The sequence below is a fragment of the Mytilus californianus genome, unplaced genomic scaffold, assembly GCF_021869535.1.
Source record: "Mytilus californianus isolate M0D057914Y unplaced genomic scaffold, xbMytCali1.0.p SCAF_9, whole genome shotgun sequence".
Taxonomy (NCBI): Eukaryota; Metazoa; Mollusca; class Bivalvia; order Mytilida; family Mytilidae; genus Mytilus; species Mytilus californianus.
The window spans coordinates 31606689-31620355 of NW_026262745.1; the positions used below are offsets into that span (position 1 = coordinate 31606689).

General features: G+C 31.9%; 1 protein-coding gene across 1 annotated transcript; it reads right to left on the reverse strand.

Moving 5' to 3' along the window:
* Positions 1-2852: 2852 nt before the first annotated feature.
* Positions 2853-11133, reverse strand: LOC127715095 (uncharacterized). The gene is made up of 8 exons (XM_052221136.1): positions 10823-11133; positions 9070-9216; positions 8675-8778; positions 5855-6049; positions 4845-5043; positions 4511-4600; positions 3550-3645; positions 2853-3147 (listed from the first exon to the last, which is right to left on the reverse strand). Exons 1-8 carry the CDS (start codon positions 10991-10993, stop codon positions 2878-2880), a joined length of 1272 nt encoding a protein of 423 aa, XP_052077096.1. The 5' UTR covers positions 10994-11133; the 3' UTR covers positions 2853-2877.
* Between the last annotated feature and the right edge of the window lie 2534 nt (positions 11134-13667).

Genomic DNA, 13667 nt, shown 5'->3' on the forward strand with positions numbered 1-13667 from the left:
ATTTATGTTTAGAGTGTATTTAATATGACCATTTTGGGGGTCTCCATAATGATTACCAAAGCACAAGTAGGTGTACATGGTTTCATATGTACTGTATAGAACTAGCCATAACCTACTGTTTAAATTTCTTGAAGAAAGGTATTTTGAAGTAAATGTTATAATTGTATTTTTATTGTCTGTATGTGATTTGATAATTAAAAGTTAACATAAATTTAGTAAATTAGAGTAAATATCTGATGACGCATTCAATTTGAAAACATTTATATTGTGAAAATTCTGGGGTTCACTTCCTACCACAACAACTATATACCAAATAGTATTACAACCACAGCATTTTATAAAGATAAGGGGATTTTGGTATCCGCCAGTCGTGGATGTAAGCAATTATAATTCACTGTATGGCTACAATAATGAGCAAAACGCAATCTGTATAGTCAGTTATAGAAGGCTCCGACAGGACAAAATGTTGAAACAATTCAAACAAGAAAACCAATGGCCTGATAATGACACATAAAACGTAAAAAAAATTATGGCAGAAAGTTCACTAAATTACAGGCTCATAAATAATTTTGGTGGTTTTAAACATGTTGTAAGCGCCTAACCTGGAACAGTTGTGTATGAATACAGCATAACAACAAACTGTAAAAATCATTTAGACATGGCTTGATTTGTTTCGAAGATTCGTTAGATTGACACGAATCACAAACAAATACTAAGCACAAGAACAGAAGACACAAAGTACCGATCTTATCTAGAACTCGTAGTTAGCTATTTCAAAGCCAATTACAACTAATAAATGAACTATGTTCTTCCAGACTAAAGTATCAAACCATGCACATCTAACTGATTTAGTGTAAAGACGTCATAATTTGTCTGAGAATATTTTGGTTGAGTTAAACCTGTACATCTTTCTGTGATACTGTGGCACCTTCTTTCAATTACAATGTAAACAAATTTATACATCATTTATTTTTAAAACTGCCTTAAGTGACTTCATTACATGTATAAGAGTTAACCCGCTTACTTAAATTCACCTTTTTAAGTTAAGAGAAAAGTTCCCCAGTTCATGCACAATGATCTGCGCAAGAAAAAAGTCAACATTCAGAACCAACCAAAAACAATCATCTATTGTGCAATCAAGGATAACGTAAAATTCATAATGGAAGAGGAAGAACATATCAAAGGGCAACATACGTCGATAACAAAATAGACGAACGTATTGGCCATGTATTGCCAAAAGAAAAGATGGACATCTTAACAACTGTTAAAAATATTAAACAGCAATTTGAGATTTGGAAAATCCAATAAAAATTGAAGGATGAGTTTCAGTACTCCTGAATGGTAAAGCATACTGTTCAGCTATTATATTGGCATGCAAATACAGGTATTGCTTTATTAAAATGTACTGTTATAAAATATTGGAAATCGTTTTTAAATTAAGGAATGTATCTCCTTGGTATATAGTCCTGCATCCTTGTCCCGGTTTGGCCTTATTTTTTGGTCATGTTTTGATTTTATCAGCTCTTCAATGTTTTATTTGATTTAAAATTTTCAAATATTTTGGCCTCAGGCATCACTAAAGAGACATTTTTGAGCTCGAAATTTGAACTCGACAACAAACATGGCAAATCAAACACTTTAGTCAAATAGTATGTGTATGTGTGTAGGACATTGGTTTTCTCCTTAGAAATGTTTCACAATAAGTCATTATAGGTGACTACCGTTATATGGCATGTGTTTTGCTCATTTCTGAAGGCCATACAGTGACCTATATTGCTTACATTCACATCATGCACATCATTTGGACTCTATTGGATAGGTGTCTCATTGGCAATCATCTCCTTATTTTTATATTAGTTCAAAAAAAGATTTCCTAGGTAATTGCAATGTAGGTATGAATAATAGAAAACACAAGATTTTGGAGTAGGAAGGTTAACGCTACGCAGACAGAATAAATTCTGACTAATACAACCATTATATATAAGGGTGAGGATCAATAAAGTCTCTTTGTAGGTTGCATTCAGAGTTATTGCCCCAAAACTATTTTTGGGTGAATTTGATGAGAAAACAACCTTTATTTCATTTTACATAATGATTTGGGAAATTCTGCTTTTGGAGTAAATAACATGCTCAAAATGGTCAAAAAACAAGTATTTGTTCAGTAAAAAATACTAAATAACCACACTAAAATCTAAAAATGTTATCAATATGTGGTTTAAATGATTTTTCACACCTATATCATCCTTAACACAACTGCTGCAGTGGAAGTAGTTGTACCAAGGACAGCCTTGTGTCTATGGCAATAAGACCATGGTGATAAAAATGTTGGTCTGTTTTATGTCCTCATGGTTCATTTATTTAATTTGAACCCCAAAAAAATTACTTTACAAAAAATAGTTTGCCATCAATATTTATATTTGGGTTATTCTTACAGAGAATCGATGTTAATTGTCGAAATGTGCATCTGGTGCACTAGCTTTGTTACCATTAATATTATTAAACCTGTTTTGAATTTCCCAAGTCAGAAACCTTGTCAATAGTTATGTCATTTCTTAATCTTTTTAGTTTTTTTTTAAGATATGTGTTTTCATTAAAGATCTTTCATTGGCTTTTTATTAACTTCTCTTGTAGGCTCGGGACAATTTTAAGCTTGAAATATAATCTTGAAGACACCTTTCTTATGTTGAAGTTGCCCTCTGGTGATTTGTTGTCGTTTTACCAACGTCTCCTTTTATTGAAAAAACAAGTTAGATTCAACTGATTTTAACAAATGCGAATAACCGCTTGCACTGATAAATTTGTGCAAAGCATTTTTATCATTATTATTTGTCTTATAAAAGTAGAAAACGTCATAAATATTGATTTATTTATTTTGATCTATACAGTTTTCACTACCCCACGTTGAAGCATATTTCCTCTTGCATACCGCATAACAGCTGGCCATGCAAGATAATCAACCATCTCCCCTCTGGGAACTAAAGATGTAAATAATTTTCTGTTAATAAGCTCGCCGTGAGATATGTCCATATTCAGAACCATCGGCGGACTTTGTGTACACATTAACCAGCAAAGTTCAGCGCACTTCTTAATGTAAAGTAATGGATACTCAGCATTTTTTTCACCACTCAACAATCTTCTGACACAAACCTACAAACAATTAATACCATTATACCAATGCAGTAATCAACGTACATAAGTCAACCTACATAAGTCAAAGAAGACAGAATTTGCCATGTTTATTAAGATAAAGACGAATGGCAACAGATAGTCAGACAAAAACTACTACGACTGATGAAAGAATGGAATTGTTTCTATAAACTATGGCTTTCTATGCAGTATGGGTTTTGTTCGTTGTTGAAGGCTGTACCGCAACATATAGTTACTCAAATCTACATCATTTGGTCTCTGGTGGATAATTTTCTCATTGGCAATCATTCCACATCTCTTTATTATATAAACATATATTTGGTGATTTGAAGTTAAAAGGCATCAAATGATAATAAGAGACTGAAATTTTACATGCAGATCAATATTAAAGTAAGATATTACCTTCATGATAAACGGTATTGCCTCTGATGCTATTCTACCTTGGAATTCCTTGATGTTATTGGTACAAGAATTAGGTAACGATAACGAAAGTGATGCCTAGAAATAGAAACCATCATTTGAAATATTCACTGCGTATGAAGAATATTAACACTTAATCATAAGTGCTTAAACTGATATTTAAGTCGCCGCCAGTTTGAGCTTTTCTAAAAAAAATTCAAAATTGTCTAATTTACTTTCTCAAACACTTATTGGTTTTATAAAGTAGCAATAACATAATGTCGCTTCATGTATGTATACACTATCTTCTCAAGAATGCTCTATACCATACAACAGAGGTTTTAAAATCTTACATGTATTCATTTAGAAGTTATTTATGTCGTCCTTTTATGGCGACGTAAAACTACACGTGCAGGATTCAAAAACTACTACAGGGTTTTAAATTTTGCATTGTAAACTATTAATTCATTGAAGATATGTGCTGCACTTGAAAGTTTTTGTACATTTGGCATTGCTTCATCTTTGCCTGTTTCAATACGTAATGTTATAGCTTTTATATCCCATTGAATTTTAAGATAAGTGATGGATGAAAAACAGAAGATGATAACCGAAACCTTCGGTACTGGTACTGGTATGTAAATACTAGCATGATATTATTTTATTGAAATTGGTGTTCAATACGTTTGGAAATCATCCTAGTAAATAACTCTGATTCCTTATCCGCGTTTAACTTTTTGGTTTTATCAGCTCTGAAAACTTTGTATTATGTTTCGGATTTTCAATATTTTGGAGGCTTATATCCATGACTTTTAAAACACACATCGATTGTCGAAATGTGCATCTTGCGCGGTACCATTTGTACTGTTAATGTTGTTAATGTTATTAGTGTTCAATGTCATTTATAAGTATCCTTATCGTTTTATTTCAAAAAATCAAAAAATAAATATAGATATAAAACACATACATTGGTGTATCTTCCAAAACACTTCATGGCATCTTCTCGTATGCTCTCTCTTTGTTCTTCTGTTATTGCAATACATGTCAAATAACAATCCTATTGATCAATAAAAATACAAGGTATGATTAATCCAAAGAAGAAACAACTTGTTTGTATAGACCAATATAATCAAATTTCAATGTTTGATGATTTGATAAAAGTGTTTTTTTTTTCTCAAAATAATGAATACATTTTTGTATTTTGAATATGTGTAATAAGAGAATGGAACCTATTAGAGACAACATTCACTGTGCGTTTAATGTAAGAAAAATAAATGCATAAAATAACATAGGCTAAATACCTTAAGCCATGATAATAGTAAATCAACAACATATTGCTCGGAGTAGAATCTTCTCATGTCTGCGTACAGCTTTGTCCATTCATTATCAAACAGTGCCTTAAAATCCTTTGCTATTGTAGTCGGTTTAGGATCAAACATGGTGTCCTTCACTTCAGGTGACAACGCAATATGAAGCTGTTTTCTTACTTCTTCCTTTCTTCTTTATGAGTGAAAAAAATTATAATTATTATCAGTGTAGGTTAAAAGATAAAATAGTTTCTATGGTTAAATAAACTGTTTGATTATAATGAATTTTTTTTACAAGTTATTCAGCGCGTAATATGCCTATATTTTTTTCTTTTAAATCAAATCAATAAAACAGCACCAGTGCATGGAAACAGTACATCATTTTATTTCCATAATTAACATAGATATAAAATAGTACAACAACACAAAGATGCAGCTAAATAAGCGCATGATACGCCCGTCATCATATTTCTCATTTCGATAAGTCCCACAAACTAAGAAATTTAAATAGAAAAATGTAAGAATTTAAGGTGGTAGCATTAACAGGAAGTTAGTAAGATTGTTATAAAATTTCGTATTATTTAATGACCAAATTGATCCATGCGCAACACACAGAAAAATGTCAATATTGTAAACAGAGGGGTGATAACCATGAAGATAAAATTTGAAAAATCATACTAATTGTAAAAGATCATTTTTAAGTCGCACATATATCACTCTGCAACGAGAATTCTATAAAAGTTTTTAAAAAGAGAAAAAAAGTGTATTACACGATTTGTCAAACAACTTTAGATTATCCTGTATGAAACGCAACAAGACCCACCAAAGTAGCTTTTAGTTATCAAAAGACATGATACCTGGATTGACATATGGACGGATTTTGACATACCATACTTTGTTGTCAATTATTTCATGTCACCGTTGACTTTAATAACGGTTGCTATTAAACATTTAATAAAACGAGTATATAGGATGACACACATTCAATAGCTATTAAATGTTACCCTCTTGGAGAAATGTGAATAAGGTGGCTGTCACTGAAGGGGGACATCATTGAACGGATGACTCGACAGTCTTGTCTATCAGACAGATTGTTTAAATTGCTAAAACTGCTGACAAGGTTCTGTCTTGGTGTTTCTTTTTCTGTACTTCTTGGGGATAGTTGTAATTGTATGGATCGGAAACTACGTGGTGAACTTCTGCAATGAAGAAATAAAACAATCATATTAGCTGCATGTGTAACGAATATTTTACATATCTTAAGAGTTTACAATACATTTTATTGTATCATGGTTCTTGTCTTGACTGCGCATGAAATATTTCCCATTGGACTAAGCATGTAGCTTTTACAAAAACGGGTAATTTGACATTTTTTTAAGTCAAAGGATAAGATCACAAGTCGGCAATAAAGATGACAGTACACTGTAACATATTGAATATTATGTCTACGGCAATAAAAGATCTGGTACTGTGAAACCTATGTTAGTTGATTAAAAGTTCATGGTTTTTGAACCTTTAGGTCAGGGGTATATGTGATAAAATAAAAGGCAACACACTGTTATGTTCATGTACATTTTATACCTGTATATTCAAATTCCAGATATATTCTATTTAACAAAAAACTAGGTATCTGGCCCGAAAAAGCTTAATTGTGAAACAAATGATATTAACGACTACGGTCACTATCATGTCGCTCATAATGTTACACTATGGTGATACACATACATACTGAAGATCATGTTGATATATGTCTGATGATACTGTAGATAAATACTCAGAGTAAACACGTTAATCAGTAATATACGTATTGTTTTATTGAAATGTGCTGATGGCAAACTTAGATAATCATTTGAATTCAACTAATGTATTTCCCATGCTTAGCTCTTTATACCTTGTTCTTGTTTTGCAATACTTTTTGGTCATTTTCGATCAAAGTTTGGTTTTCAAATATGTTTACCTCGAGCATTTTTGAGGAGATATTTATGCCGAAATGCGCATCTGGTGCCGTAATATTGGTACATTTTAATGGTCTTAGCAGCCCCGTAATGAGGGGCCTGATGGGGGGTCTCATCACGATTCACGAGTTGATTTTTTTTGTCAATCACGATTCACAGAAAATAAATTTCCATCACGGATCACGAAAATATAAAAAAAAAAAATCTGTAGAAAAACGGATCACGATAGCGAAAATGCGCCGATCACGAAGAACGAAAATAACCTATCAGGCCCCTCCGTAATGAGAAACATTCCTTTCTTATGATTGAAATGTACATTATTTTTATATCATTTGAAATCCAAAGTTCAATAGTTAAGATTATTTTTTTTATCTACGGAACAATTATATTGCAAACTATCAAAATTTAATTTGTTTTGATTTGTGATATGAAGATTATTAAATATCTGTAATAGTACGATAAAAGTTTGCTTTTATTTTCAGAGGCAACCTGTTCTTGTGATATGTAAGGATAACAAATAACGCGTGCTACACCGTGAAATACATGGTTTCAGAACGAATGGAATGTTTGGTGCAGCTTTATAATCTCGATATGATACAGTAGTAAATATCTTGATAATTTCTATATTTTAACAAACATCTAATCGCTTGATCATTCTGTGTTGCAATCTACGCTTGCTACCACAGGTCTATTGCCACCCCTATGCACAAAAACGCCAAAATTGTCATATTATACTTCTTTCATGATATAATTTATATTTGATTTCGAAAAGGCGCACATAATTCACTAATACTACTTCATATTTTCATATTACTGGTATGAGGGGTTAGTACAAACTAGTAAATCTAATGTAAACATATGGTTATAGAAAAGAATATTTCCAAATCGTATTGTTTTCATTGTCATTGAAGATTTTTACCACATGTGTAATATGAATTCTGTATTGATACACGCGTGACGCATCAACGTTCCGATGTCTTCAGAAAAGTATTGATATGATATTGATATTGTTATGAACAATATGACATGTGTCACATGTGGAGCAGGTTCTGCTTACCCTTCCGGAGCACCTGAGACCACCCCCAGTTTTAGATGGGGTTCGTGTTTCTCAGTCTTTAGTTTTCTATGTTGTGTTTTGTGTACTGTTGTTTGTCTTTTTTCTTTTGTAGCCATGGCGTTGTCAGTTTATTTTCGACTTATGAGTTTGAATGTCCCTTTGGTATCCTTCGCCTCTCTTTTATGATGTTTCCAATTAGGGTAAAGCAATATATTAAAGTTAACTATTCAGTGATTATTATTGTTTCGATCATATTGATATGTACCTCTGCCATATACGTTGAAAATTAGACCGTAGTCAACAATTAAACGTACACGTTCCTAGTGAGCATCTATCTTACTATGTGCCTGAAAAGTACACTAATGTTAATCGTTTAATTAATTGTTGTTTGCATAACGTCCAGTAGCAAAATTTTCATGCATTTCAAGACCACACGAATAAACATCATATTTTAGGTTCTTGTTGGTCGGACAGGATAGGATAAAGGGCACAAAATTTGAACTGCTATTTAATAATAGAAGATAGTTTGGAAAGGGGAATAATATTTGCCTTGAAAGAGACCACGTACAGACACCTAAATGAGTCGTTGCATGGGTTCTTTAGCGCAAAACTCAATTAAGACGAGGAATTGGTTAAACACCCGATTCTTATTAGACCTGGCTGCAAATATATTTAGATATTCTACATATTCGAACGGAAGCACACTTTGAATGGTTTGAATTGCCGGAAGTCAATGCAACACTATATCTAATTGTTCCCCGCTCGACCCTTAACTTGTAATAGAATCGTCATATAAATATTAATGAACTTACTGTACTGAATCTACCGGGGATTTTAATTCTCTCACTTCATGCTTCAGCTGATGGATTTCATCTTCCATCAGACGTCGCTTGGTGATTTCATCCTCTAGATTTTCCTTAATAAGTGAATTAAATAATTTTATATGAATATTAAGAACGGTCATTTAATATTTTTGTAGTGATTCACAATGATTACTTATATATTAATAGTTATAAAAATTATAATTAAGAAACTTCGAACTTAATCAATTCTAAATAAAGAATAGATTCCCAAATACAAAATGTAACTCTTTTGGATTTTAGTTTACATAGATTTCAAATTAAATTCATTGTGCTTGTCTATCAATGTTTTTAGAAAAGATTTTTGCTAAATGAACTGCACAACACTATCATGTGTAAGTACTTACCAGAAGTTTTACAGAATGTGCCATTTCAACCTCCAAATTTCTCCTGAGCTTTTTTTCTGACACTTTACATCTAGCGTGTGGGGGTTCTATAATTGGTCTTTCTATGATAACTTCCTGAAGTTTTGCTTTTCTATACCCAGCAGTCTCCTTCATTCAAATTAAAGAATATTAATTCTGCTTTCTAAATAATAGATAGATTTCTCTATACTTTCGACATGAATTTTAAAAATTTTCTAAAATCCAGTTAAACAGTTGCTTAGTGAATTATGTGCGCCTTTTCGAAATCAAATATAAATTATATCATGAAAGAAGTAGTTTATATTCAAGAAAAGTTATCTCTCTTGGGTGACTGCTGCGACAACCCTTGTTGTGTTGGGTTGTTAAAGGTAATATTGTTGTATCAATATAAAACTTCTGATGCTGCATTTTCAATTGAAGGAAGCCACCCAAATTTTTTAATTACACCAAAATTAATTTTCTCTTGTTAGAGAATTCGATGGAGCGTGATATTTATGACAAATATCAATTATTTTTTTTAATTTTATGCATTTTATTATTCTTCTATTTGCTTGTAGTTAAGCATTAACTACTGTCATGCGTGCTTTATTCAAAGCAACCATCTCTACGGGAGATTAAATGGGACCTGTTTTTTTTTCATTGCTATTAAAAATTCTTATTTTTGACTATCGTGCACAGCACATTTTGATCGTTGTAACCTACTACAACAACCGTATTTGTAGCCGGTACTAAGACTGTGGTAGTGTGTGTTTATATAAAAGATGTTTCACAATGACATTATCTCATTGTCTCAATAAATGCCCGTTAACATAGCTCTGTGGTTATAAACATCAAAATAGTTATCCCACACCCTATATCATGTATATTGTAAAGATTGATACAGGATGTAACTTATGTGCATATAATAATTGATAGGGCTATGGAAATAAATTGTATATAATGTTTTTTTTCTCAACTGAACATTCAACTTTAACTTGAATAGCTAAGACTGGAAAAAAATATTTCGGACAAAATTCAAAGCTCTGCAGTAATATTATTATAAATGTTAAGTTAAAAACTTAAAGTTGAAATAACAGTGACCCATTAGCACTTTGCAAAGCCTTAATGCAAGATGCAAAATGTGCCAATAATTCAAATATGACTCAGTCTGTAGTATGTTTTAACAATTTCTACTTTTTAAAGTAGTTGTTCACTGCTTGTTGATGAATTTTACATTATCTTCTCAGTTGAACATTTAACTAGACAAAGTAATATGCTGTGAAGACGTTAGAACTTATTTTGCAAAAAAAATCTTAAAATTGAACAAGGAAAAAATGTTTTAATACACGTTACGATGTCTTGCATTTTTACGATAGACAACACAAATATCCAATTTCATTCACTGTCAAGACAAAAATGCGATACAGCTCTTTAAAGTTCTGAGCCCTCAACGGTCTTTTTTTGCAAATACCACTTTCAAATCTGATGCATGTAATTAGAATGTATATTATACACAGATACAAAAGTAGCCTAGTATCGAGAAATCAACTTTTGCCGGCCCTTCAAATTCAAACTAGTTATTTTTTACTGTATAAATATGAACTAAACATGTGACGACTTTGAGATGAAGAACAGCCATAAAAACGCTGTTCCTTTGCTTTTTGTGCGATTTTGCTGTGCATGTACTGATATTGTGTCATGTATGGACACCCCATATCCTTTGTTTTCTACTCTTTCTTCATTATGAAAAACTTACAACTTCCTTTATCATGTTATAGATAATCTTATGGTAGACTTGCTGTAATCCAACTTCTGTCAAATGTGACCATTCCCGGACAGCCGTGTCTGATTGTTTCAACCACAATTGCAAACAATCGCTCATTTTTTGCAGTCTTAAACGCCATTCTACTTTCACGTAATTATTCATAATAGCTGCTTACATCAATATAGAACAACGCTATATTTCGTGATGCAAAAATAACTTTCCAAACTGAATTAACGTAAATTAACACGTTATTATCTTATATTTTGCATGTTATTATAAATGCTTTGTCAAATTTTAAACAATTGAATTAGTAGTTAGTGAATAAAAGAATAAAAACTTTCAAATTGTTTTTGTTGAGTGAACCGATGTAGAAAATTTTGGCGAATTTACAACTATTCTATTAACTCGTTTGTTTCTACATTAATTATATGACCTTGTATATATTCATTGCTGTCAAAATTAAAATATTCTGTTTTTCATTCAACTACAAGCTTTGTGGTCAGTTTCATAATTTTTTGCTAATGGAAACAACTCCTAGGTAGGACAAATGTTATCCCTGCCTTTACAAACATTAGAAAGAATATGCTTATGATGGACGTATTTAGCTGTAACGAACAGCTATGAAATTCCATTGTCTTATCACCTATTTTTCAATCCCAGTTTTTCATTAATGTGTTATAAGTCTCTTGCGGAGTTAAAATTGTCGTTATATCCCGCACAATGTACCATGCTCGTTCTATTTGCAATATATAAACAGGACTACGGTTCGTCATTCCATGGTACGGTTTCTATTCCCCAAAAAAGTCTTTAAAATAATTAACTTGGAAATAAAAGTCGGTATTTGGGAAATGGATATCAGAAAATGCCGGTATAATTACATTAATATAAAAATTAGGAGATGTGGTTTGCTTTTCGACGAGAACATGATTTACTTGAACGTTGATGTAAGCAACTATATAGGTCACTGTACGGTCTTTAACAATGGCAAATCTATGCTGTACAGTAAGCCTAATAACATGAAAAAATCAAAACCAATTTAAACGAGAAAACCATGCAATGGCCTCATATATGCTAAAACAATAAATGAAAAACAAATATTAAACACGACAACAAACAGCAACCAACAGCAACCAACAACAACCACTGAAATAGAAATTCTGATCTTGGACATACATACTATAAAGAACGTGGCGGGGATAAACACGCTTACACTTTCCATAACCTGGGACATTGTTGAAATCTTCATATCGTTTTAAAACCGGTTATTAATTTGAAACAAGTGCCAATATATACATGTATGCATGGTAAACTATGGGTAAATCCGTTGTAGCTTAGTTCATCGAATTGACAAAACTTCTTTGTTTTACACCACAAAAGAGTTTAGACAAACCTGTGCATCTGGAAAGGTTTTAACGCATAATTGGTCCTATTCCATCTTCATGTCTTATATATCATGTACTGTATTACGACGCTAGATTAAAACTGACGAGGAAAGGTAACACCCGGCCACCGAAAGCTTTATTATTTGTGAAGCCTAGGTGGTCGAGTGGTCTAGCGCGTCGGATACAGTGCAGGCGATTTGGTGTCACGATATCTCAGTTGCATGAGTTCGAATCCCGGCGAGGGAAGAACTAAAAATTTGCGAAAGCAAATTTACAGATCTAACATTGTTGGGCTGATGTTTAGACGAGTTGTATATATTTATATATATATATATATATAAAAGTTTTGTGTATTTTGAACCTTAGAAAATTCAAAACTTTTTAAAGGCCTGCAGGAGATGGTAAAATAAACACCTTAATTGGATTTGGAAATGGTCCACTGTGTTAAACAGTGGTAGGAATACATGAGTTGTCCCGTTAGTGTCCATTTTATATTGTGTGATACAATCAATTCACTACAACTAATGAATGAAACATTTCAAATCTTTGTTCTAAGTTAGTTTACGTTTGGTATTTTCTGTAGGAACGGAAACAAATCACATCAAAATCATGGAAATGATTACATTTTCTGAAACGTAAAATGCATATTAATCTTATCTAATATATATTTCCAGCCATGCCTTTCCAGTGTGTAGGATATACACCAGAACTGAATTATGTTGTACCGTGTCTCTATAGCCTCGAGGCCGATATGGGAGTCTCGGGATGATACCAGGGTCAATATGGAAAAGGGGTTTACTCCTGGTTTGCCCACTTTTAATTATATCAATTATCTATTAGTAAAGAAAACAAAAAAGACAAAAGGTTTAATGAGCATACACTTGTATAGTCTGTTCCAACTTAGGTATATAGTTTGTCAGTGTGTTCTTACCATATTCAGGTATTTTTGATTTTGTAATTCCATTTTGATTTGTAAGAAAAAATAATAAATAAATCAAATATTTTTCTCTCAATAATTTTATATCAATTCAATGTATTCATTTAACATACATGTACAACTAAAGACAAACCAATGACATTCATTTATAAAAGTGTCTTAACAATTCCATAGTTTCTGAATGATTTTTATGATATAAATACTCCAATACAAGTTCTATTTTATTGCAAACATAATTTATATAGTATATGAATCAAGTTTATAAATGCATTCCATAAGGAAATAAATAAAGCACTATGGTAAAATAAGTAATATGGGGCACTGTACATGCTGTATGTATAATATTGGAAATAGAATATTTAATATATATTTCAAAAAAGTCACAAATTACAATATTTCACTTAATTGTTCAATTCAAATGGAGACAATGGGATGCTATACCAGAGTAGTCTAGCACGCTGATCAATCCTTGTTGGTACATGTATCTGTTTTCCAGTAGTTGGAGTCTGGTGTCTTT